This window comes from Westerdykella ornata (assembly GCF_010094085.1).
Source record: "Westerdykella ornata strain CBS 379.55 unplaced genomic scaffold EI97scaffold_3, whole genome shotgun sequence".
Classification (NCBI taxonomy): Eukaryota; Fungi; Ascomycota; class Dothideomycetes; order Pleosporales; family Sporormiaceae; genus Westerdykella; species Westerdykella ornata.
This window is the reverse complement of record NW_022986853.1, coordinates 248,357-270,541: the sequence shown is the minus strand read 5'-3', so window position 1 is coordinate 270,541 and position 22,185 is coordinate 248,357. Positions and strand designations below refer to the sequence as shown.

General features: G+C 51.3%; 11 protein-coding genes across 11 annotated transcripts; 7 read left to right on the top strand and 4 right to left on the bottom strand.

Moving 5' to 3' along the window:
* Positions 1–535: 535 nt before the first annotated feature.
* EI97DRAFT_371352 (S-adenosyl-L-methionine-dependent methyltransferase) lies at positions 536–1,357 on the bottom strand (the record flags this gene model as incomplete). The annotated part of the gene is made up of 1 exon (XM_033795283.1): positions 536–1,357. A coding segment is annotated over one exon (822 nt), but the record flags the coding sequence as incomplete, so codon positions are not given.
* A 69-nt stretch (positions 1,358–1,426) lies between these two features.
* Positions 1,427–2,255, bottom strand: EI97DRAFT_430352 (uncharacterized protein). Its single transcript, XM_033797666.1, has one exon. It carries the CDS (start codon positions 2,006–2,008, stop codon positions 1,544–1,546), a length of 465 nt encoding a protein of 154 aa, XP_033656792.1. The 5' UTR covers positions 2,009–2,255; the 3' UTR covers positions 1,427–1,543.
* A 589-nt stretch (positions 2,256–2,844) lies between these two features.
* Positions 2,845–4,296, bottom strand: EI97DRAFT_430350 (S-adenosyl-L-methionine-dependent methyltransferase). The gene has a single exon (XM_033797665.1). It carries the CDS (start codon positions 3,801–3,803, stop codon positions 2,967–2,969), a length of 837 nt encoding a protein of 278 aa, XP_033656791.1. The 5' UTR covers positions 3,804–4,296; the 3' UTR covers positions 2,845–2,966.
* A 151-nt stretch (positions 4,297–4,447) lies between these two features.
* On the top strand, positions 4,448–6,249 carry EI97DRAFT_370628 (MFS general substrate transporter; the record flags this gene model as incomplete). Its single annotated transcript, XM_033795241.1, has 5 exons — positions 4,448–4,586; positions 4,646–5,065; positions 5,114–5,390; positions 5,438–5,527; positions 5,580–6,249. 5 exons carry the CDS (start codon positions 4,448–4,450, stop codon positions 6,247–6,249), a joined length of 1,596 nt encoding a protein of 531 aa, XP_033656790.1.
* A 76-nt stretch (positions 6,250–6,325) lies between these two features.
* On the bottom strand, positions 6,326–8,462 carry EI97DRAFT_430347 (uncharacterized protein). The gene is made up of 4 exons (XM_033797664.1): positions 7,793–8,462; positions 7,637–7,741; positions 7,212–7,588; positions 6,326–7,158 (listed from the first exon to the last, which is right to left on the bottom strand). Exons 1-4 carry the CDS (start codon positions 7,982–7,984, stop codon positions 6,741–6,743), a joined length of 1,092 nt encoding a protein of 363 aa, XP_033656789.1. The 5' UTR covers positions 7,985–8,462; the 3' UTR covers positions 6,326–6,740.
* Positions 8,378–10,305, top strand: EI97DRAFT_491957 (cytochrome P450 monooxygenase-like protein; the record flags this gene model as incomplete). Its single annotated transcript, XM_033802292.1, has 4 exons — positions 8,378–8,416; positions 8,447–8,472; positions 8,809–9,788; positions 9,838–10,305. 4 exons carry the CDS (start codon positions 8,378–8,380, stop codon positions 10,254–10,256), a joined length of 1,464 nt encoding a protein of 487 aa, XP_033656788.1. The 3' UTR covers positions 10,257–10,305.
* Positions 10,306–10,530: 225 nt separating this feature from the next.
* Positions 10,531–12,595, top strand: EI97DRAFT_430344 (cytochrome P450 monooxygenase-like protein). The gene is made up of 5 exons (XM_033797663.1): positions 10,531–10,634; positions 10,691–10,913; positions 10,971–11,524; positions 11,573–12,090; positions 12,153–12,595. The coding sequence occupies exons 1-5, from the start codon at positions 10,581–10,583 to the stop codon at positions 12,313–12,315; spliced, it is 1,512 nt and encodes a 503-aa protein (XP_033656787.1). The 5' UTR covers positions 10,531–10,580; the 3' UTR covers positions 12,316–12,595.
* Positions 12,596–13,182: 587 nt separating this feature from the next.
* On the top strand, positions 13,183–13,939 carry EI97DRAFT_430343 (uncharacterized protein). Its single transcript, XM_033797662.1, has one exon. The coding sequence runs from the start codon at positions 13,268–13,270 to the stop codon at positions 13,463–13,465; it is 198 nt and encodes a 65-aa protein (XP_033656786.1). The 5' UTR covers positions 13,183–13,267; the 3' UTR covers positions 13,466–13,939.
* A 315-nt stretch (positions 13,940–14,254) lies between these two features.
* Positions 14,255–14,927, top strand: EI97DRAFT_430342 (DUF336-domain-containing protein). Its single transcript, XM_033797661.1, has one exon. It carries the CDS (start codon positions 14,328–14,330, stop codon positions 14,772–14,774), a length of 447 nt encoding a protein of 148 aa, XP_033656785.1. The 5' UTR covers positions 14,255–14,327; the 3' UTR covers positions 14,775–14,927.
* Positions 14,928–17,269: 2,342 nt separating this feature from the next.
* Positions 17,270–19,569, top strand: EI97DRAFT_170383 (uncharacterized protein). The gene is made up of 8 exons (XM_033793411.1): positions 17,270–17,700; positions 17,758–17,878; positions 17,927–18,055; positions 18,102–18,238; positions 18,291–18,517; positions 18,576–18,690; positions 18,745–18,804; positions 18,869–19,569. The coding sequence occupies exons 1-8, from the start codon at positions 17,460–17,462 to the stop codon at positions 19,201–19,203; spliced, it is 1,365 nt and encodes a 454-aa protein (XP_033656784.1). The 5' UTR covers positions 17,270–17,459; the 3' UTR covers positions 19,204–19,569.
* Positions 19,570–20,894: 1,325 nt separating this feature from the next.
* EI97DRAFT_430341 (uncharacterized protein) lies at positions 20,895–22,133 on the top strand. Its single transcript, XM_033797660.1, has one exon. It carries the CDS (start codon positions 21,152–21,154, stop codon positions 21,731–21,733), a length of 582 nt encoding a protein of 193 aa, XP_033656783.1. The 5' UTR covers positions 20,895–21,151; the 3' UTR covers positions 21,734–22,133.
* The last annotated feature ends 52 nt before the right edge of the window (positions 22,134–22,185 follow it).

Genomic DNA, 22,185 nt, shown 5'->3' with positions numbered 1-22,185 from the left:
CCAAGATCGACATCTACGAAACAGAGGCTGATTGTCCTTGAGTTCGAGTGAAGCTGGCTGTTCTTTCATAGAGGAGCGATCCGAAACGTCTTGGCGGTTTGACGAAGAACAAGGTGCGACACCATCTCCTCCATGCTCCGCCGATGCATGAGCAGACCTATATAGAGTAAACCGCATTAACCTCAGCACGGCGTGCTCTTTGCCCGGTCGGCGGCCTCGTGGTGCAAGATCGGGCTGCCTTTGTCGTGGGGGCACTTGACGCGGTGCGGCATACCGTGTGCCCAGCACCCATATCGCACCTCCCTACCGTCCGCTTCAACACACAGATAATGTCTATGTGAACGCCTTCTTTCGAGTCCACGTCCCGCAAAACCATGGTTGAACGTCACTCGGTTGCTATTTTCCAGACAAACCAGCTGTACTATATGTGCATCCCTCAGCCCACTACCCTAGGGTATATCACCACTCCTGGACCCCTTCGCGAATCCATCAACACTCTCACCAACAAATACCTCCCGCTCCTCTACCGGCACCCCTACTTTGTGCAGATGGCCACATTCGCCACCATCTTGAAGACCGCCCCGCCAGCGGACTTGTCGTGGGAAGTGGCCTTCATTCGCTCCACCAGCAGGTCAATCGCCTTGTCCCAGTTCTCCTCGTCGCCCGACGTCCATCCGCCCTCGGGCATCCCCCTTAGGCTCCAGATCATCTCTGCTTGATCTCTCAGTTCCCCTTCGTCGATGCGCAGCTCAACCTCGCAGGTCTTGACCTCTGTTCTGTCAAACCCTCCCTGACGCAGGACCGATTCCAAATGCGAGGCGGTCCACCATCTTTCTGGCATAACGAATCTGAGCGCTGCCTCATCTCCCCGCAAAGCGTGATGCACGTCATCCACAGCCTTGCTGTGCGGCATCGTTGCCCACGTCGTTACAGCAGCCTTTCCTCCGGGTTTGAGCGTCCGAAAGATCTCCTTTGCGCAGTCGAGGCCATCATTCCTGGTCATGAAGATCAAGATATTGGAGATTGAGTGCGAGAAGTGACTGTCCGGGAACGATAGTTGCTCGGCCGGCATTCTATGCACACGGACTGTGGACCATTTCTCCGCTTGCACGATCTCCTTTGCCCGCGCAAGCATGGCTGGATCAATGTCCGTCGCTTCAATGGTGATATCTCCCGCTGTCTTGCTCAGCAATGCTCGCGTAGCTTCGAGACAGCCGCATCCGTTGTCGTGGACCACGGCACCGGATTCTATGGGCCCCAGAAGATCCAAAGCATAGGAAGCGACATCTGTTGTCGTGTTCTTCACCAAGGACGAATACAGCTTTGCGTCCGGCTTCCGAGCTTGCTTTGGCGCAAAAGGTGGCGCCGAGTGAGCTTTTCCGGAAGCGGGTTTGCGGCCATATACTGCTCGCAGTGTATATTTTCCGCCTTGGTCTCGCAAACTCTTCCCAATCTCCTCTTTAAGGGCCTCCACCTGGCTTCTATTCAGAGAAAGTGGAAGCTCTGATGGGATCAGTCTGGGGTCCCCAACTTGAGAACATTTCTACTTACTGTCAACAACATCAACGAACGCAGACGTGGTGAACTGCATTGATATGATACTCTTCTCCCTCAGTTCCGGCGAGCTTGCCGATGCGCCCAAGAAGACATCAATGGACTTGTCCTCTACACTCTCCAAGCCTGCCTGCTCGAGCGCTCCTTTCAACGTGGAAACGTAGTTCCAGCCGTTCCCAATCATATCAATCAATTCTCGCACCAAGGAGAACAGTTTTTCGACAGCAGGGTTGCTGTTGGGAGCGATGTCCAGCTCGACGAATTCGATCCAGCCGCCGGGCTTCAAGAGCTCGCATTGCCGATGGACTATGTCCTTGAGCGGGTGTTGTCCTATGCCCGCCAGCCCCAGGCGCTGATGCACATAATCAAATGTACCCTTCCAATCCTCCGGCCACTGCGCAGTAATATCTTGGATGGACAGTGCGATGCCATCAGGACTAGGCTTCGGGAACATAGCATTCGTTATATCGGTACCATAGTATTCGTGTTTCTGTTCGACCGCATCTCTGAGGTCGACTAACCACTTGCCTAAACGCCGTCATTGGGCCGGCTTCTCTCGACACCGAGAAAATCTGGGAGACATACCATCGGCGGTCGCTGAATCCAGCACCTTGAGACCCGGCCGTGATGACAGATCTACGGGCGAGAATACCAATTTCCCCGTGCTCTCGGTCATGACCTCATGCTGCAGCGTGAGCCGTTTGATTTCGGCCTCATGCGCACCCATGATGTACTGATCTTGATTACTTTCGGCCATTGTGCTCAAAACACCAATGTTGGACTGTTTGGTTAGCAAATGAAAGCTCCAAAGTCACCGTCCAAATATGTGCTCTCTCCAGAACAGAATGAGGGTCCTGCTTCTCGCACGAGTTGTGGCAGAAAACACCAATATCGCGGTAGCCAGCAATGGGGCGGGCCTTGTAAGCTGATCTGCAATATACGAGACCTGGGCGTCCCTGCATGCAGGATGCATCGGTGACCGTTGGGCGCAGCGGGGACCGCGCCCTGCTCACCCCCATGTGCAGGGTATGCTACAGGACGCCCATTGGTAAACGGTGGCTGGGATATGATACGCCGCCTATGCACAGTGGGAGGAAGTGAATGCTCGTGAACCAGTGTACATCCGGCGTGACTACCGGTATTCAAGCCTGGAAAATGTTGAGGAACCGGTGAGTGATCATATGATATTCACTTTTATTGTTTTAGTTCTATTTGAGAACAAAAGCAGTAAGATGGTCCACCCAGACTTCCTCGGACTTCCCTGGCTCACTGTGTAGTATCATGAGCTTGCTCCTCTCATGATTTTAGATACCTCCTAACAAAGACATGCAACTCCGTCCTCTGAGCCATTTCGGCTGCCACCAGAGATAGCCATTCTCACTTGCATGGAAGCATAGCCGCTACAATGGCCCTCACTTAGTAGCGATAGCGATGTGAGCCACCATCTTGACAGTGGCACTGCCATCCTCCCTGGCCTCCACATCCGGATTCTCCTTCAAGGTTTTGACCATTGTGTCTATCGCCAAGTCCCAGTCCTCCTCGTCCTTCGGCGTCCAGCCTCCTGCCGCAGCACCCATGAAGCTCCACAGGTGGGTGCACCACTGTCTCAGGTCATCAGTGTGGCAGTATCCATCGAAATCTTCAATGTGTAGACTCGAGAACCCTGTCTCCTTCAGTAGCTTCTCCAGCCAGCCAGCCGTGTATGTCTCTGGAGAGAACCTCATGGGAAGAACGACATCCTTTCCGCGCGTCACCTCGCTTGCTGTCTCAATGGCATCGGAATGGGGGACAGGTGCCCAGGACGTAACGATCGCCGTCTGTCCAGGCTTGACAGTGCGATAAATCTCCGCAGCAGCCTTCGCCGGCACCGGCACCGCCTGGATGAAGAAGTTGCTGATCGAGTGCGTGAAAGTGTTATCGGGAAACCCGAGCTCCATGGCATTCATCGGCGCCGTCTCCACGAAACCCCAGCCGTTCTGCTGCGCCTTGCCCGCCACAATCTGCGCAAATGGAGGCATCAGATCGGTGGCGTGGAGTTTGGCGGGCGCAACACCGCCTTCCATGATGGTCTCTGTGACGGCACCTGTGCCGCACGCATTGTCGTGGACGATGGACTCGGACGTGATGGGAGGGGCCAAGCTGAGGGCATGTTTGGCAATCTGCTTGGTCACTGTGCCCTGAATGGCGTCGAGAACGCCCGGGCTGCGTGGGGCCATTTGCTTGGGAGTGAATCCGCTTGGAGCTGCCATGATGTACGAGGTGTCGTTGGATAGCAGGTGAGGTGAAGTTTGCAGCCCTGCAGAAGTACGGGAAAGAAGGTGAAGGAGCTTCTTGAGATTGATATAGACGACTGGCCCGGATCGCGAAGTAAAAGTCTGAGAATCGTTGCAGGAGAAGGAATCTTCCGGGAAAGTCAATTGTTCAAAGAAGATGCAGCTGTGCCACACCAGCTGCGCCTTGCGAGGACCGAATGTAGGTCGTTAATGGATGTCCAAAACAGATTCCACTGCCTCGGATCAGGAGCTGCATCAACCCCACTGCGACTGGTTATATCGGGCGCCGTGTCGGGGAGTACAATATATTGCGCTGCAGGGCAAACGGCAGGGTGATCGACAAGGTGGTTCAGCGCAGCGTTCGGCGCCCGGTGATTGGGTGTGAATTACCATCTCCAGAAGAGGTTTAGCGTGAGTCTAGCATTCACCTTTGTGCGCGGTGCCATCCTCCGTCCTGAGCTGACTCCCGCAAACCTTCCACTCCAGTGATGTCTGCTTCGGAAAAGCCACATTTTCTTGACTCGATCGATGGTGTGGGAGAGTCTGGAAGTCAGAAAAGAGATGGTAACATGTATTCAGAAGATGACTCCCGAGGCAAGAATGCAGTCCAATCAGAGCCGATGTCACTAGAGACTCCAGACAAAGCGAACGGCGACAATGCGGTGAACGAGCACCACGTTACTGGTCTAGCACTTGCTGTCCTCGTATCTGGTCTTTGTCTGGCGACCTTCACCGTTGCCCTCGACAATACCATTATCGGTTAGTACACGGTGATACGGGAAGGAACAACAAAGTTCAACATGCACTGACCAGACAAGCAACGGCGATCCCCCGGATTACGGAGTCGTTGCACTCGCTAGAAGATGTTGGATGGTATGGCTCGGCGTACTTGATGACTACTACCGCGCTGCAACCGTCGTTCGGCAAGCTGTACACGTTCTTTGACATCAAATACTGCTACATTACCGCTCTGTTCATCTTCGAGATTGGCTCCATTATCTGCGCTGTCGCCAAAAACTCGGTCACTCTGATAGTTGGAAGAGCCGTCGCAGGATGTGGAGCAGCAGGCGTCTTTTCGGGGGGCATGACCATCATCGCCCTTTCGACGGATATTCGAGTACGGTCTACATACATTGCGGTGATATCTAGCATGTTTGGAATTGCCTCAATAGTGGGGCCTGTTCTTGGAGGTGCACTCACCAAGAACGTGTCCTGGAGATGGTGCTTCTGGATCAACTGTGCGTATTCAACTACCTCGACACTGTCCATGTCTGATCCCTTCCCAGTGCCGTTAGGGTTTGCTTCGGTCGTCGCTACATTCTTTACCTTGAGGGACTACAGTCAACCTCGTCAGCAGCTTAGTATCGGGCAGAAAATCTGGCGCCTGGACATCCCCGGTGCTCTCCTCTTGGCTGCCTCGGTATCCTGTCTCCTTGTCGGGCTGCGTCTCGCAGGAGGCACTTCCACCTGGTCGTGGAACGAAGCTCGTGTCTGGGGTTGTATGTTGGGCTTTGGCCTCCTGCTGGTTGCGTTTGTTGGCAGCCAAGTCTTGCAGAAGGATCAGTAAGTCCCACGGACACACACACCCAGGTGATTATCACTGACAGCAGCAGAGCAACTATTCCAAAGCGAATGTTAAAGCAGAGAACAATGGTTGCAGGATGCTTGTTCAGTCTCTTCCTGGCCATGGGTCTCTACATGTATGTTTCACTGACAGGTAGCACGCTTGTATATACAGCTAACAGCACTCAGCCACATCTTCTACCTGCCCATCTATTTTCAATCAGTCCAAGGCGCCTCCGCACAAGGTTCTGGAGTACGCATCATCCCATATCTAACAAGCTGGACCATCGCCGCCATCGTCTCCGGCGGCGCTATCACCACCTTCGGCCCTTACGTACCCTGGACATGGCTCGGCACGGCGCTTTTTGCGATTGGATCTGGTCTGCTCTATACTCTCGAAGTGGACTCTTCCTCTGGTCGCTGGATCGGCTTTCAGATCCTGGCTGGCGCCGGGGTCGGCCTCTGTATTCAGGTCCCTTACCTAGCTGCTCAAGTTGTACTGCCGCCGGAGGACATGCCGACCGGTAACGCGCTCATCATCTTCTTCAACTCGATCGGTGGCGCGATTTTCGTGTCTGTGGGCCAGAATCTATTTTCCAATGAGCTATCTGCTAAATTGGCGGACACGGGGCTTTCGCAGGAGCAGATTGGGCAGGTTATTTATGCAGGCGCAACGGGCGTGCGAGGTGCTACACCGGAAGGGTACCTCCCCGCGGTTTTGCAGGCGTATACGGCTGCGGTGAAGAAGTCGTTTATTCCGCCGATGGCTGTGGCGGTGTTGGCGTTCACGAGTACGCTGTTTTTTGAGTGGAAGAGCGTAAAGGCGAAGAAGGAAGAAAATAACAAAAGCGCTGTTTGAGGTGGTGAGATTGTATATAATATCATGGTTTCAATTACGTTGAGAATGAAAGTCTCGTGTTCATTTGAATGCTAGCACCGCAGGTCAGCCTCTGAATACGATCCCATCCACCCCAGCAATCTCCTCAGGGAAAGCCTAAAACGTGGAGACGTGAAGAAACTCGGCACTCTCGACGCCTCGACTCTCCCACCACCCACGTCACCCTTCAACAACGTCCCCTCCCTCTCCACCTCCTCAAAACCCAACCTGCAGCACCACCTCAACCTCGACGAAACCGCCTCGTCCAAGCAGCACACATGCTCGGCCGGGAACCCGCCTACTAACTTTGATTTCTCATCAACGGGCAATATGGGCAGCGAGGTCGGAGTGTAGCTATACTATCCGCACCGAGAGAAGCACCGTGTTTCAATGCAGTTTGCAGAAATATCAATTCGTCCATTTCAGAAACTTATATAGAAAAATTCGCCATTAAATTGGAAAATCCGGTTCCTCTATCTGTAGTGACTGAACTCCCCATTTCCCGTTTGAATCTCCGGAAAGTCGGGCAAGTCGTCGTACGAAGACGCATTGTTAACGCTCGTAGCATGAGCCGACGGCACCTTGAGCCCTTCCCTATCACTCCGGATCGATCCTTGCTGATATGTCGAGCTCAGCTTAGGCTCACTCGTTTCAGAGATTTTGGAGTGCGAAGAGGTGGAGAAGATCGAGGAGAAGTAGCCTCCGACCTTAGATTCGGAGAAGGCGCGGCTGACCGGTCGAAGAGTCGGGACGCAGATACAGATGATGCCGACTGGGACTTCCGTGAATTGGAACAGAAGTGCTTGCCAGAGAGAGTAGGTTGGATTGGCAAGAGCGCCGGGGAGGATCTTGACGAGGCATTCAAGACGGATGACGGCGCAGACAGTGGCGCTGCGAATATGTTAGCATGTCTGGTGTGAAGGTTGTCAAAGACCAAAACTTACAAGAGACCAAGCAAGAGCAAAACCGTTAGTACGATCTTGCTGGACGTCGCCATCTGCAATCTCCATGCCAACGGAATAGGCATGATGAGGATGGATGCGTCCAGAACAATGTGGATCATGCCCACGCTGGCGCAAAGTGGGATGCCCAGAGTACACTTCCCGGGCGTCATGGTATCCCAAAGCTTGTGAACGGGATTGCACGCAAATAGGTAGCTGCAGAATGCTCCGATAAACCAGGCCGAGACGATCCCGATCATCCCGAAGCAAATGGCTCGGAACGTTCTGTAGATTCCGAAAGTCTTTGTGTAGAATGCCAGAATGGAAATCTGGAGCGCCGTCACACTGCACATCCAGATTAGGTATGTTGCTACTTGTAGCTGGGAACTCGTCAGCGCCGGCCGTACAAAGCAGATTGACTCTCTTACCTTGATCCACAGTAGAAATTGCTCTCTTCCCACGTCCTTCAACCAGAGTCCTGAACCATGGAAGACCATAATCCAATTCATGACCAAGGTCACAATGGCAAACAACTATCGCTTGAATTAGCACACCGCACTGAATCGAGGATGGTCGTCACTAACCATGGCCACTAAACAGAACCAATCACTTGCGCTCAAAGTCGTCTTTTGGAGCCTCCTTGAGTACAGCCGCAGCCCCGTTGTCACACCAGCCAGCACTGTGAATACAAACGGGACCGCAAGCAGTGACCTCTGCTCAGTCGTGTGGATAGTGATCTCCTTCCATGCTGGCATTCTACCCGCCTGGAAAGCCATGATGATCTGACGTACGAGTTGTTGTCTCTCAAAACCGTCAATGTGTTGATGGTAAAGCCCAAGCTGTGAGCAACGCAGCCTCACGGGTGCGGCGCCGTCTAAGTGTTCTACAAGTAGAAAACGACAGTGTATAGCTGGTCGGTGAATTCCGCACTGGCCTTCAAACGCGCCGGGATGGGCAGATTAAGCCTCTTTCAACTCCGGACTCCGTTGCGGACCCCGATGAAAAAGCGCTCATCAAACATCAGTTTCTTCGATAGGCAGTGCTGATAACTCAGGTCCCCGTAGAACTGGATGCTCAAGGGTGGGTGAGACTGGATCTGATTGGCGGATGCGACATACGACCAGGGAGCCCATGGGCGTGCCTATGCAAGGACTACGTTTTGGTCCCCGATGTTGATGCCCGTACTAGGATTATCGGGAAATGCAGTGGTGGCTGACGTGTGTTTTCCTTAAACATAGGGCGATGGGCAAACTGCGCATCCCAAGTGCAGTATAGACCACGTGTGACAAATTGTTTAAATATACTTCCCCTCCCCATGCCAGGTATTGAGTACCGGCAGTTTTACCCGGCCGCCGGGCACTGCCAGGAGGCAGACATGGCAGTACTTTGGCTGGAAGTCCGCAGCAGTTAAGATGCGTCGGACATGAGGAGTGGAGGACTGGGTACTGCTGACGGACGTTGCAAGGCACTCAGAAGAGATGGATGCACCCGCTCTATCGGCAATTCGGACGTTGTTTCAAAGTCCTACGGTCTGGATTTTCATCGTCGTTGCGCTCGCTTTGTCATCTCGAACTACGCCCGCACCATACAACCGGTTCAGACGAATAGCGAGACCTTGGCCTCTATCATGGCTCCCATTACCGATCATCTTCACCGTCGACAAGTTCGTTAAAAAAGGCTACGAAGAGGTTATCAAGAAGAGAGATGAGCCATTTACTATGCGGTGGTGGGGGTTGGATTACATCTTCATGCCGCCAAAGTATTTGCACGATCTGAAGAAGGCCCGTTTTGAGGACCTCAGCTTTTTCGAGAACATCAGCTACGCCTTTAGCCTGCACGCATCGGCAGAGGATATTTATTCTTCGACCATCATGATTGATGTCGTGAAGAAGAAGTTGAATCCTAAATTGCCAAGTCTGGTTCCAGTTCTTGCGGAAGAGACGGACTACGCGTTTGAGAAAGTGTTTGAAAATGCAGGAGACTGGACAGAATTCAATACAGCAAAGATGTCTGCAGAGCTGATGCAACGGACGACATGCGCTGTGCTCCTTTCGAGAGAGTTATGCAGGTACGACGCATTTATCAAGAAGTCTCTGGCTTTTGGGGAAAGTCTCTTTGGTAATGCCGTTCTCCAAACTCTGGTTGGCGGAGGACCCATCAGAGATCGTTTGGTCTATGTTGCCTCCTATCTCCACAGGCGCAAGCTAAACCGACTTCTGGACATGGTTGCGCCTGTAGTTCAGAAGAGAATTGAAGAGCGTCGTGGAGCAAAGCCTATCGTTGATGTGGACGCTATCGATTGGAACATCGAGCTTGCGGACGGCAATCCAAAAGAATTCAATGCAAGACGCATAGCCAATCAACTAATACACAACCTCTTTGCTGGAACAGGTGCTCCTGCGAGCGTGGTAACGCAAATCCTGTTCCAGCTACTCATGGAGCCTGAATATCTTGAACCGCTCCAACAAGAAGTAACGAGTGCCTTCGAGACGTATGGTAAGACAGAGAAAGCGCTCAACAACATGCCACTGATGGAAAGCTTCATCATGGAAATCTTGAGGTTACAACCTCCAGGCTGCGGTAAGACAGTATCAAGTGTGCAAATACGAGGTCTAATGCGCGTACATAGTGACTGCCGCAAGAACAGTTATGAACAAGTCTTTCCAGTTTCATGACGGCCTCCAGCTTCCTGCTGGAACCAGGATAGCATTCCCGATCCTCGCCATCCAGACAGACCCAGATAATATTGAAGAGGCAGCGAAATTCGACGGAAAACGCCTTTTGAAGGCAAAGTCCGCAGACAATGCCTCGGCTGCAACTGTCTCTATGACTAATCTGGCATTTGGATATGGAAAGCATGCTTGCGTCGGGCGTTATTATACCATCCGTAAGATTAAGCTGATCGTCGCAAAGATGATCACGGAGTATGAATTCAAATGGGCAAAGCCGATTGAAAATCGGCCAGCAAATTTCCCAATCATGGGCCAATTCGCGCCGAATCTCGAGACAACAGTTCTCGTAAGGAGGCTGACTTCAGGCCTAGCCTGATCCGTCCGAGAATGGATTACGGAGTTAGGAAAATGAACCGATTTCACCTAAATGAGTGTCATGTACCAGGTCCAAAAACGTGAGATAAGATCCCAGCCTCCTCCTAGGCACCCCAGCTGAACCTCGCGATTCGCGTCATCGCCCAATGTGACTTTCGCCCCCGGAGACCGACCACATGCACCGCAATCAACAAGGGTGCTTCACACCTCACCATTCTTGGGGGGCGAAGTGACATTGCAGCCATGCTCGCTCATATACAGACGTTTCGGGACTGTCCAGAAACGACATGACTGTCCACATCCACCGTTCAACATGTCTTTCTCAATGTTATGGTTTCTTCCAGTCTTGGTGCAAAGAGCAGTCGCAGTGATATGTCTGGTACGCATTTGTGCGAGTTGGTCAATGCCCGAAACACTAACGCAGTCCTAATGTAGCTGTCGCTGTACCCATTTTTCTTAGCTATCCGCAACATTTTTTTCCACCCCCTTTCGAAATATCCGGGTCCGTGGCTTCGAGCGACCTTCTTCTGGCCTGAGTTATGGACAACGCTCACTGGAAATTCCGTGCCTACGCACAAAGCGCTTCATGATCAGTACGGCCATGTCGTTCGTATTGCGCCCGACGCACTGTCATACAACGACCCACAGGCCTGGAGAGGCAAGTGTCTAAATCCTTCACGTCTGTGTGTAAAGCTTCTTCTGACACTCTAAACAGACATCCATGGATTTCCGGAAAAGGGAAAACCGCAGATGCGAAAAGACCGCACAGGCTTTGGAGACTCACCTGACGACGAGAACATTCTTGTCGCAAACGACAATGACCATGCTCGCATCAGGAAGCTACTGTCGCATGCTATGTCCGATGCCGCCCTGCGAAAACAGGAGCCTATCGTTGCAGCGCATCAAGAGAATCTCCTAGAGAAGTTTTACGCACGTATCGAGGGACCAGAAAAGGGCATCACAGACCTCACTCACTGGTGCACGTTTACCGCTTTCGACATCATTGGCGATATCGGCCTGGGCAGTTCCTTCGGAGCTGTGGATGCTGGCGGATACCACTCGTGGATCGCAAATTTATTTGCGTCCATCAAGTTCTTGGGCATCCTGCGGGTTGCGGAAACGTACAAATGGGTTGGCCGCCTGATGCACTGCGCGATGGAAACGTTTCCGGCCATGCAAAAATCTCGCGATCTGCATATCAAGTTGACAAAAGACAAGACATTGGGAAGAATGAAGACAGTTACAGAGAGGGAAGACTTCATGACCCATGTAAGCCGGTTCGTGCGCACTGCTCCAGCATTCGCTTATTGTTTTTAGGTGATGAAGTATCCATCCAACGATCCGCGCTCCATGAATGAGAAGGAAACCGTGCAAACTTTCGCTTTCCTCATTGTGGCTGCTACCGAAACAGTTTCAACGGCGGCTTGTGGAGCGATGTACCTTACCCTCAGTCATCCCCACGTCCATCAGCGTTTGCGTCAAGAGATTCGGGACGCTTTTCCCACGAAAGAATCCATAAGATATTCCACAATTGCAACCCTTCCATATCTAAACGCCGTCATCGAAGAGTCTCTTCGGCGATATACCCCAGCTCCCGCCAGCTTTCCGCGGCGGACTACGGTCGAGGGCAATGTCATCTGCGGCGAATACGTCCCACCCAACATGCAAGTAGCAGTGCACCAATGGAGCACCTACCTAAGCGAATCCAATTTTGCCGACCCGTTGACCTTTGACCCCGACCGGTGGTTGGAGCCTACTCCAGAGAAGTACAAGAATGACAAAAAACATGCGCTTCAACCGTTTGGGTTGGGACCGCGAGGATGCATCGGGAAGAAGTAAGTGCATGCTATAACCTTGGAAATCATCCTTGAGAATCTCGCATGCTGATTAAATGTAGTATATTCTATCTCGAGGTGAGAAGCTTGCTCGTACGTCTCTTCTGGCATTTCGACATTGAACTGTGCGAGGAGAGCAAGAATTGGATGGACCACAAGGCCTTCCTTATGTGGGAAAAGCCCCAATTATTAGTAAAGCTCTCAAAGAGGCAGGAAGGCGTATAAGCAGGGAAGCACTTCAGACAACCGTTTGAACGCCTGCAGGTGTATATGTTTATTTTGCTCAACCACTGGAATTGGGCGTCAGGCATTTTGGACACGATTACCCGGTGTGGACCACCATATTCCCCTTGTGTTATTGCTCTATGGTAGCTATAGAGAACATTGTAATAGTATCTTTCAAGAATAGATAGTTTGAAGCCATCTTCAGTTCATTCTGGCCAGCATACTGCACGATGCATGCACTTCTCAATAGATGAGCAGTTCTGAGTCGGGGATGTCGAGGACTTGAGCAATACATTTGATAATCTCCGGTCCGAAACATTTTCTGAAATCCGTGCCCAGGTCATAATGCGGGTTGGTCAGTGTCCTCATCGAGCCTGGAAATCGCCGACGTCTTACCCAATCCCATCCTAACCCGGGCTTCGGAGTCGGACTCGGCGATACCACGTTTATCTGCGTTCGGCGTTTAATGGACCTAACTTTATAGTGGACGATCAATTCTGAGACATGGGATGATACTCGGATTGCGCCGCGCCCGTGAGGCCATCTTCCGCTTGCATAATGCATGCTGATTTACTCACAGCGCGTTGTCCTTCGGTGGTGGCACAAGGCTGAAATAAAGAGACTCATTGGTTCCACTGCTCCAACTCCCAGTTACCGTTCCTCTCTGCATATCAGCCATGCAACCTGGCGCAGGGACCGCTGACGTTGCATGCACACCGGGTCCCGGGGAGAAGCACAATACCTAGTCAAGACCCAAGACTGCGGTGTGCGTTTATAACCCAATAGAATCGCTTCTATGTAAGTGTCAAAGGAGAATGCTGCTTTGTCGGGTCATGTGGAAACCGTAGGCCTCGTTCTACGAAGGAAGAAGCCAGGCTGCCAGTGCGTTCCCAAAGAGTCGTTCGGGGACATTCGCAGCCATGTATCTCGTCATCTACCAGATCTTGGAATAATGACTAGTACGTGGCATAGTCTCTATTTACTTGGCCAAGCCGAACAAATCAAACAACTGGAGTCACGTATCAGAAAGTCGTCATCATGGGCCGGAGGGGAACCATTTTCTGCTAACTACGAGAGCCCGACCAAACCGCTTCTGCGGACAACGGAAGTAGATAGTGTTGAACCCCAGAACCCCATGCGCACCCATTAGCTTATAAGCTGACAGCGGACACATAATAGTCTCAGGACGCCGATCTAAGAAAGAGTCTACTGGATCCCAATCCTAGGACTTTTCCGTTAATTAATCTCAAAGTAAACACACATTTTCTAACGCACACCTGGCCTCAAGGCTGACAAAATACTCATTTCCGGAGATGTCTGACGCCGGTGTTACGCCCAGTTTGCGGTGTTACCGGTGAATGAGAGCAAGGCTACAAGTGGGCGGAAGCCTTGGAGATGTCGCCACTCGCTGATAAGAGCTACAAGCTACGAAAAGGATCAATTCGCTGCTTTTAAAAACTCTGAGCTGGTCATGCTGTGTTTGATAATAGAGCGGGCTAATCACACCCGCTTATTGAGTGGAGCGGTACTCTAGACAGTGAGAGAACTTGAGACGTCCTCCCAAAAAACATTGTTTATAGAGTGCGCAGGTTATAACCCATTTGAAGGGATATATACGGCTGGGTTACTTTCTGTTCGCCCTAGCATCCTTGACATCCAGTTTTGCCATTTGGAAAGCGCTTCGACTAGCAGCATCGGTGCAGTACCTCGACGTAGAGATAATGCCTTTCTGGAACCGTGAGTCTTCTGAGACTTGCTAATATAAGCGATATACAATCTCCCAGAGGATCTGATCGCTGAACAGAGCCAGGGCAGTCCAGTAAATTTAGTGAATAAGGGTGTCATGTGATCGGAGAAGGCCGCTTACCAGAACAGGGTTAGCCACAAGAGCTCCTCTCATCCAGCTAGCGGTGGGACATTGTCCGCTAAACTGGGCACAATGTAAACGATGGATTCCTTCAACTGCTTCTCGCATCATCACCCCTGCTAAGAATCTTCCTTGAAACTACGCAATGTCCACGAAGTCCATTCCTGTTTTAACGCTCGATGGTGCTCGCACAGCACTGGCTGCCGCCGAACAGCGCGCCAAAGAAATAGGCGTCCCTATGAACATCGCCATCGTCGATTCTTCGTGCCATCTTCTGGCCTTTGCGCGCATGGAGGGAGCGAAAATCACGTCCATCGACATCGCCATCGACAAAGCCTTCACCGCAGCAGGGCATCGCGCGCCGACGTCAATTTACAAGGAGAACGTATGGCCTGGCGGTCCGGCATTTGGTATATGGAATAGCAATGGGGGAAGGTTTATGACAATTGCAGGAGGTGTACCCATAAAGCAAGACGGCGTGGTAGTCGGTGCTGTTGGTTGTAGCACAGGAACTCCGGCACAGGACGAAGATGTTGCGAAGAAAGGTGTCGAGGCTGTGGAACGAGGCTTCAAGCCAAAAGCGAAGCTATAGAAGCAACTCAAGAAGTACAGCCCCCCCTTTTGAGAAAGGAATCTATTGGTTTCATAGGACGGACTCGTTGCGGGCATGGAAATCGTTCCGCATCGACTCAGAGTCAGCACTGTAGGTCCTTATCTGTAGACTAATCATACCATTTTCTCCTCATTCGTCTTCTCCCTTTGTGCGTCTATGCCGCGCTGAATTCCCGCACCACGCTTCTATGCTTCGGCCTCCCTCTTTGGTTGAATATCTCTCAAGGGCGCGATAATCTTCAACAAGGCACACTCGAACAACTACGGACGCAGCGCTAGTTCCCCTCGCTTATTATACACGTAGCCAACGAGTCACGCGTGATTCTCCCTTTCATGTGCATGTGAGATGATACATGATCACTGTTTCTTTATGTCCGGGGCTCCGAGGTCATCTTTCATCCAAGGCTTGTAGTCGAACCCTTCGATTAGACGGGTGTAGAGACTACTCAAGCCGTAACAATTCATGATACGAACATCAAACTACACTTTCGAACCAGGTTGCGATCCAGTGCAATAGACATGGACTTGAATCGGGCGCCATCTGGACAGTGACGGCGCGGTGGACCGTCAAAACCCCAAAAAGTCTCTCGAGGACCCACCAAATGCATGAGAGTGCTTCATTCCGAAATAGAAATCCATTAACCTTGCAGAAATGTCAAAAAGAAGGAAATTAGTTAATGGGATATGAGAACATGCTCCTACTCAGTAGACGTAGTTTATGTTCTCTCGAGCACAGTCACTCGAAAGTAATGCCACTGAAATTGTCCGGGTTCGCTGATCCGACGCTAACCCAAGGCAATACTTTGATCAGACAAAAGCTATGTTTCGAGTACATGGCCGCGCAGTTCTGGTTCATGCTGTTGACCAAGGCTTATAAGTGAGATGATGCAGATTTCAATACGGCACATTCCCGGGCAAATCTTATTGACCATTACAAGCGACTAAAGTATGGGTCATTATACTGATGAGACCGCAACTCACTGAGGGAAACCCATCCCTACTACAGTAAGTATCAACTCTGCATGCTATCCAAGATCAATCGGCCAAGTGAGAGACCGTAGGAGCGGGGGTAGCAATCTCTTCTCTCCGGGATTGCAATGGGTTTCATCCGGTCGTAGATCAACCGCGTGGTCCTGATATCCAGCGGCGGGGCTATCACTACGGTTCAGTGTCCGGTCATGCAGAGGCATGCATATTGAGTACCAGCCATGGGGAGCCGATTGTGATCCCGCAGACCCCGGAGGAGATCCTTTCAGGGACGGCTGAATCGATCCAACTGGGTGGTTCCCGGTGACGAACCCTCGAAGCTTTGGTTCTCTAAAGGACTATTGCTGAAAACTCGTGGGCATTGTCTGAGATGCTGCTGTAGTTGACCAAGATGCATCGAGGAACGAGCTCGTGTTGTCAATATCACTGTACTATATCAGGCCTGTTATAGTTCGTCATCACTTAAGCGATTATGGCCTGAAAACTGCAATCCTCATGCAGAAAAGCTGTAGCTGGATGCAGGCACAGTATGAAAAACATACAGTGCAGTGCCGTACCAAACTTCAGCGTGGGTGTAACCAATGGCACGGCTGAGGTAGATTGACAAGGCCTCGCTTGCAAGGATGACATGCTTACCGGCAAAGAGATCCAGGAATATGGAAATGAGGATTCAGGATGGCACAATATAAACCATCTTCACTACCTCAACACGAGGAATACAATGGCCCCGACACTAATGGGTTCGTTGGTGCGTATCGTTGGCCAGACCGATCGCCTATCATGTAGCGTATCAATCTCTGACTTCAACGTTCGAACGCATGCTGGAAAGCAGAATCCTTCGATAGAATGCTTTCAGGCGAGAGTCATCCAAGTAAGCTGTACGGTAAATATTGGATTGATATCGTAATGGCTCAAGTGATCTGATAAAATGGCAGTTAGAGGAAGTGGCCCTACCCTACGGTATAAATATCCGGTAGCACTGGTCAATTGAGTTTGGCACTCCGCGCAACTAGTCCTATCATTGTAGAGTTAGTCATGTACATACTCAGGTTTTGTTTTTTCTTGAAAGTTTGGATTTTGGACGTCAGCGTTACACTACTCGCACTTGAAAATTCCTGCTAAGAGAAACACCAGTTGCCAACCCGATATCTTGCTTTCGCTTTCAGCGTACCTCTCAAAGCTAAAAATAAGCCTGTTCCGGATTACCCTTATTAGGCAATATAAATGAACTCTGTCCCTGGATACAAAGTATGAGGTATTCTCCACGGAGGGCGGCTCGGCGTAGACAGATCCGATCAACGGGTACGTGGATGAAGGATGACAAGCGACTTGGTAAGTCCAGACCCTTGGATCAGGTGCTTTAATACATCCAGGATGCAAGCGTATGTCTGAAATGGCTAGGACAAGCTAGTGCGATTACTCTGATATGCCCCTTCGGTGCAAGTCGCCCCAATGTGAAGGCTAGGAGCATATTGAGGCTTCATGACAGCTTCGTATCTGCAACGCCACTGCCAGTGGATATTGGAGTATATTGCTAGCTGCAAAACCAGCTTCAGGGTCATCGACAATTGTGTAGGCCCGGGAAATGGTATAAGATGGCCCATGGAAATTTCTGCAAATATTCTCAAATGCCCTGCCAGTGCCACCTGTTGATTACTTCGACATTTCATCCGTGAAGATGGTCGTCAAGAGCTCTTTTTTATCGGTTACAGCTTTGTCTTATTTTAGTGTTCTCAACAATGTCGTACAAGCCCAGGGTGCCCTGAAAGGTACTGGGTCAACTACGCGAGGATGGTCATGTTGCAAGAATTCTTGTTCATGGAGCGGCAAAGCTCCAGTCAACAATCCAGTTCTATCCTGCGACAATGTCGACAATATTCTCAACAACCCAGCTCGCCGGGACGGTTGTGACAGTGGAGGTACATCGAGTCCCTTTGGCTGATTGCCGTTGTCGAGATGATACTGATACCAGGCAGGAGGATCCTTTGCCTGCTCTGATCTCAGCCCCTGGGCCGTGAGTAATGACCTAGCATATGGTTACGCCGGAGTAAATCTTGCGGCTGCGAATGAGACGTCATGGTGCTGCTCCTGCTATCAGTGAGTTAGCGTTCATATCCTAAATACTTTCGTCTTACCATATTACAGACTCACATTCACTTCGGGGCCAGTGAACGGAAAGAAAATGGTGGTGCAGATTGTCAATACCGGAAGCGATCTCGGTCATGACCAATTTGATCTCGCTATTCCAGGAGGCGGCCAAGGAGATCTCCAAGGGCAAGTCACTCAAGTATCTGTCATGGATATGGCTGATACGCAAAAGTTGTTCCAAACAATTCGGCCGCAGTGATATTTGGGGCGAGACCTACGGAGGAGTAGCGCACCGTGAAGACTGCGATAGCTTCCCTGAACCACTGCAGGGAGGGTGTTACTGGAGATTTGATTGGTATCGCAACGCCGGTAAGCAATAGTATAAGTATTGGCGTCATCAGGATTAGCTGACCTGAGCAAGATAACCCAACGGTCAACTGGGAGAAAGTCTCTTGCCCGGAAACACTATCGTTTGTCTCTAATTGCAGACGAAATGACGATCCACTTCCCGGGAAAAACACCCCCACGCCCACTACCAGTTCTAAGGCACTACCAGTAGCATCCGGCACGGTTCCGCAAGGCGGTCAGTGTGGCGGAAGGAGATACTCAGGACCGACGGTTTGCGTTAGCGGGACCGTTTGCACTTTTGTTCGTCTACCTCCATATTAAACCTACTGGCTGAGCTGACTTATGGCTTTCTTGATAGGTTTCTGAGGATAGTTACTATTGTCTTCCGGATCCTGCAAGCACTCGCAGCACGCCGACTACAACCATCCATACCCCAGTCCCAACCATTGCCGAGCCCTGGGATCAGTGCGGAGGTGAGCCAGCAGAAATGGAACGCTACTATGATTCTCAACACTGACCGTATTTAGGTCGAGGATTCACCGGGCCTACGCGGTGCAGGGATAGCATCTGCGTCAGGTTTGACGAATGTGAGCTGCCGAGTGTCTCATTATTTTCGTTTGCTCACCATAACCAAGTGGCTAACACAATTAGGGTATTCTCAATGCCAGCCTCCATCCAGCTCATCTGCAGCTCGACCGCGCACAACATCAACTCCAGCTCAGGGAAATCCAAGCAACACAGGTGGGTGGCCGGGATGGTCATTCACCCGTCCACCGCGCACCAGGCCAGGTAACACCCAGCGGCCTCAGCCAGGAACGCCCACTTCCACAAGCAGACCAGCTCAGCCGGGCGTAACTCAGATTGCTCAGCTATTTGAGCAATGCGGCGGACGTACGTTCCAGGGCACAGTACGATGCGCCGAAGGGTTGAGTTGCATATATGTTGACGAGTACTATTCGCAATGTCAGAAGCCAGCGAAGGCATGAAAGAGTGGTGCGCCATGGTCAGGAGATACATTGTAGATGGATTGTAGAGAAGCGGCGCAAGTGACAGCTGCCGAACGTCTAAGTAAATGTCAAACCTAGGGGTCGATTGTATACAGACGTAGTGGGGACCGCAAGCGAGCAATCGAGCTCCAAAATCAAACGTCCACTTGGAGTCGATCATTTACCACTCACATTTACCCCTGTGATTAGCATATGATTGGCATACATGTTCATACCCGGTGGATGTGAACGATCGCCTCCGGTGTCTTTTATTTACTCTGGCATCGCGTGCCGTTATCATGACCTACCACTCCCTGCAAACCGTCCCACCCCCCCGGACACATACAGATTGCAGTAATGGCCACGTCTTCGATTGAACAGGCGCATAGGTGGCTAAGCCCGAGGCGCAGTAATCCTCATGCTTATTCTTCTCCATGTTGAGCGTGTGCCTCTAGATGCCGTACTTGGCTATCGAGCGCGTCAATTCGTTGACCCTGTTTTGGTGTATCCAGAAGCCGGCTGCGGTACGCCGCCTGGGTTATGACCTATCTCAGGCTGGTCTCGAAAGGCTTGATTTAATGTTTTGAGGTGATGGTGACGAAAGAACGCGTACTGTTGAATATCTGGATCAACGCATGGGCCGACATGATAGAGTCTGAGGCGGTCGATGTGGAGGACTCTTTCGACGCCACCAAAAGAATAAAAGCTACGGCTTGACAGTGACGAAGAAGATGAACATGCGCTGCTGTGGAGCTGTCAATTCCAAGAATATCCGGTTTCCTTGTCACTGCCTGTGTGGTTCAGCAATACACAGTACTCTAACAGTGCCACGCCTACAGCTGGGTGTCCAACTTCACCGTTCGAGTAACATAATCCATACTCATGATAGTGGGAAAGTGGCCACTGGAATCGCGTCTCTCCTCTGGCAGGTGTTGGTGGGCTCTTTTTGCTTGAATGCCACGCAGGCGAAGTCGAGCGTGACAAAGGCGGCCAGGCCTCTCGCCTCAAGCCCACTGCCAATTATATGTGTTCATGGCGCAGAGCTGACTGCACGAGCCACATGTCGATGACGAGAACAGCCGAAGAGCAAAGATGATGGATAGAGTTGTCATCAAAAGATGTGGCGAAGCGCGGCACAGCACATAACCGCGCGATAAACACTCATTTATCAACCCCACACGTGCGGCACGCGCTCTTGCCGACGGTGAATTTGTCTTCTCCACTCGTGTTCAAGTAGTGCGCATACTGTACCACATACTTGGGGCTCAGCAAGGCGTCGCTGATTGCGCAGCTGCGGACTCGTGATGTCCCGCGCCCATCTATGTGGATGGTCGTCGCTCGACCCGATGCAAAATGCCTTTCCGCACCAAGGCAAGGAATGGAGAGCGGCCCTGCATAAACTGGCGGAAATAGTGTCTGAGAGGCAGTTGGTTTGTTATTGCTTCGAATATCACCTTAGAAATGCATCGCTGGCAGGCTGAGCAGTGCGGACCTCGGTGAGGTTCATCAGGAGGACGTGAGGACTTGAGGACGTGAGACATGCAGGGCTGTTTCAAGGGGCGCAGTCAGACGCCCAAGCGATTGACCGACCGCACCGTAAGCGCGACCTTGTTGCCTTGCAGGGAGCCTTTCATACCAGGTGGCGGCCCCTGGAACGGCCAGTGCCAATGCTTTTTGTCTCATCAAGGTCCGTAGCCAATTCCCCCTTTTGAGGATGTCTTTGATGCGAGCAGGCCAAGTTCCATGAGAAGGATCGTTTCGAAACGGTGCGAACATGTTTCCATAAACCCACCAACGCCTGTACCTTTCGCGAATTCTGTGGATCTGTAACTGTGACCAGAGTTGGACCGGTGGTGGAGGTCTCCTCCACATCCTGGCGTAGCGTCGAGGCGCAATCCTTCATCCCCTGCTAATAACGTTGGCCTTGTGTTGTTGAACCGCGCCGCAGATGTGCACAGATTGCGTACGGGACACATACATACATAATAACCATCATCCCCAGGCTGCTGTGGAACCAGTTTGCCCAGAGTCGAAACTCTCCAACATAGGGCAAACCTATCCTTCATCCACTGTCGTTCTTCGCAGCCACTGGGACTCGGTTCCAACAAACGCTATTCCCTCGACCACAACCATGTCCCACCGGTCGTTGCAACCGCCAAAATCTCCATATCCCAGCTTACCCGCATCACCAAGGGCAAACCGCTCGCAACTCTTTTCAATAAACACAGATGTCTGCAACACAACCACACCACCTATGTCAGAAAAGACCGTTCCACAGGATCTGGTAGACAGGAGAGGGCGACGACGCGATTCTCTCGTCTTTATCGACGCGACTATCCCAACCAGCCCTTTATCCAGTACATCAACCCATGAGCCTGACGCAGCATTCGACGGCTTAGTTCCTCGAAGACGAAACGGATTCGCAAGGCTCTTCAGCTGCTTTGGGCGAGAAGAGAGGGCTCGGAGAAGAACAGAACGACACACCGAATACGTCAAAGTCGGCGAAGACCGCCACTGGACAGAGCTTTAAGTTCCTGAGCCTCGAACGCCATCAAAACCATCAGGTTCTTTTCACTCCATACCCCCAACCGACTGATTGACGGGTCCTCACCTAACCTCATCACCCTTCGCTGGGACAGCTACTGGCTGTATTTTGTTGAATTCGCTGTATCACTTCTTCGCCTGTTCCTATTTTCGTCTGTTGAAATCTTCTTCCCCATCACTACGGATGTTGTATTTTCCTATGTTTCCCATTTTTATTTTTCATGGCGAAGGTGTGCTGGTTTTGCTTGGAGTCCCGCAAGAAGCTTTTCTGTCCCGGCTTTTCGTCCAGACCGAGGCGTCCTAGAGGTATTTTTAGAGGGTTTAGATAGATACCCAAACAATAAACAACGCAAGTACGTCACAAGATGCAGAATGATAGCTCATGGTTTCTTTTCCCTTCCGAGGTTTCCTACCTTTCCCGTTCACTACGATCAGCTT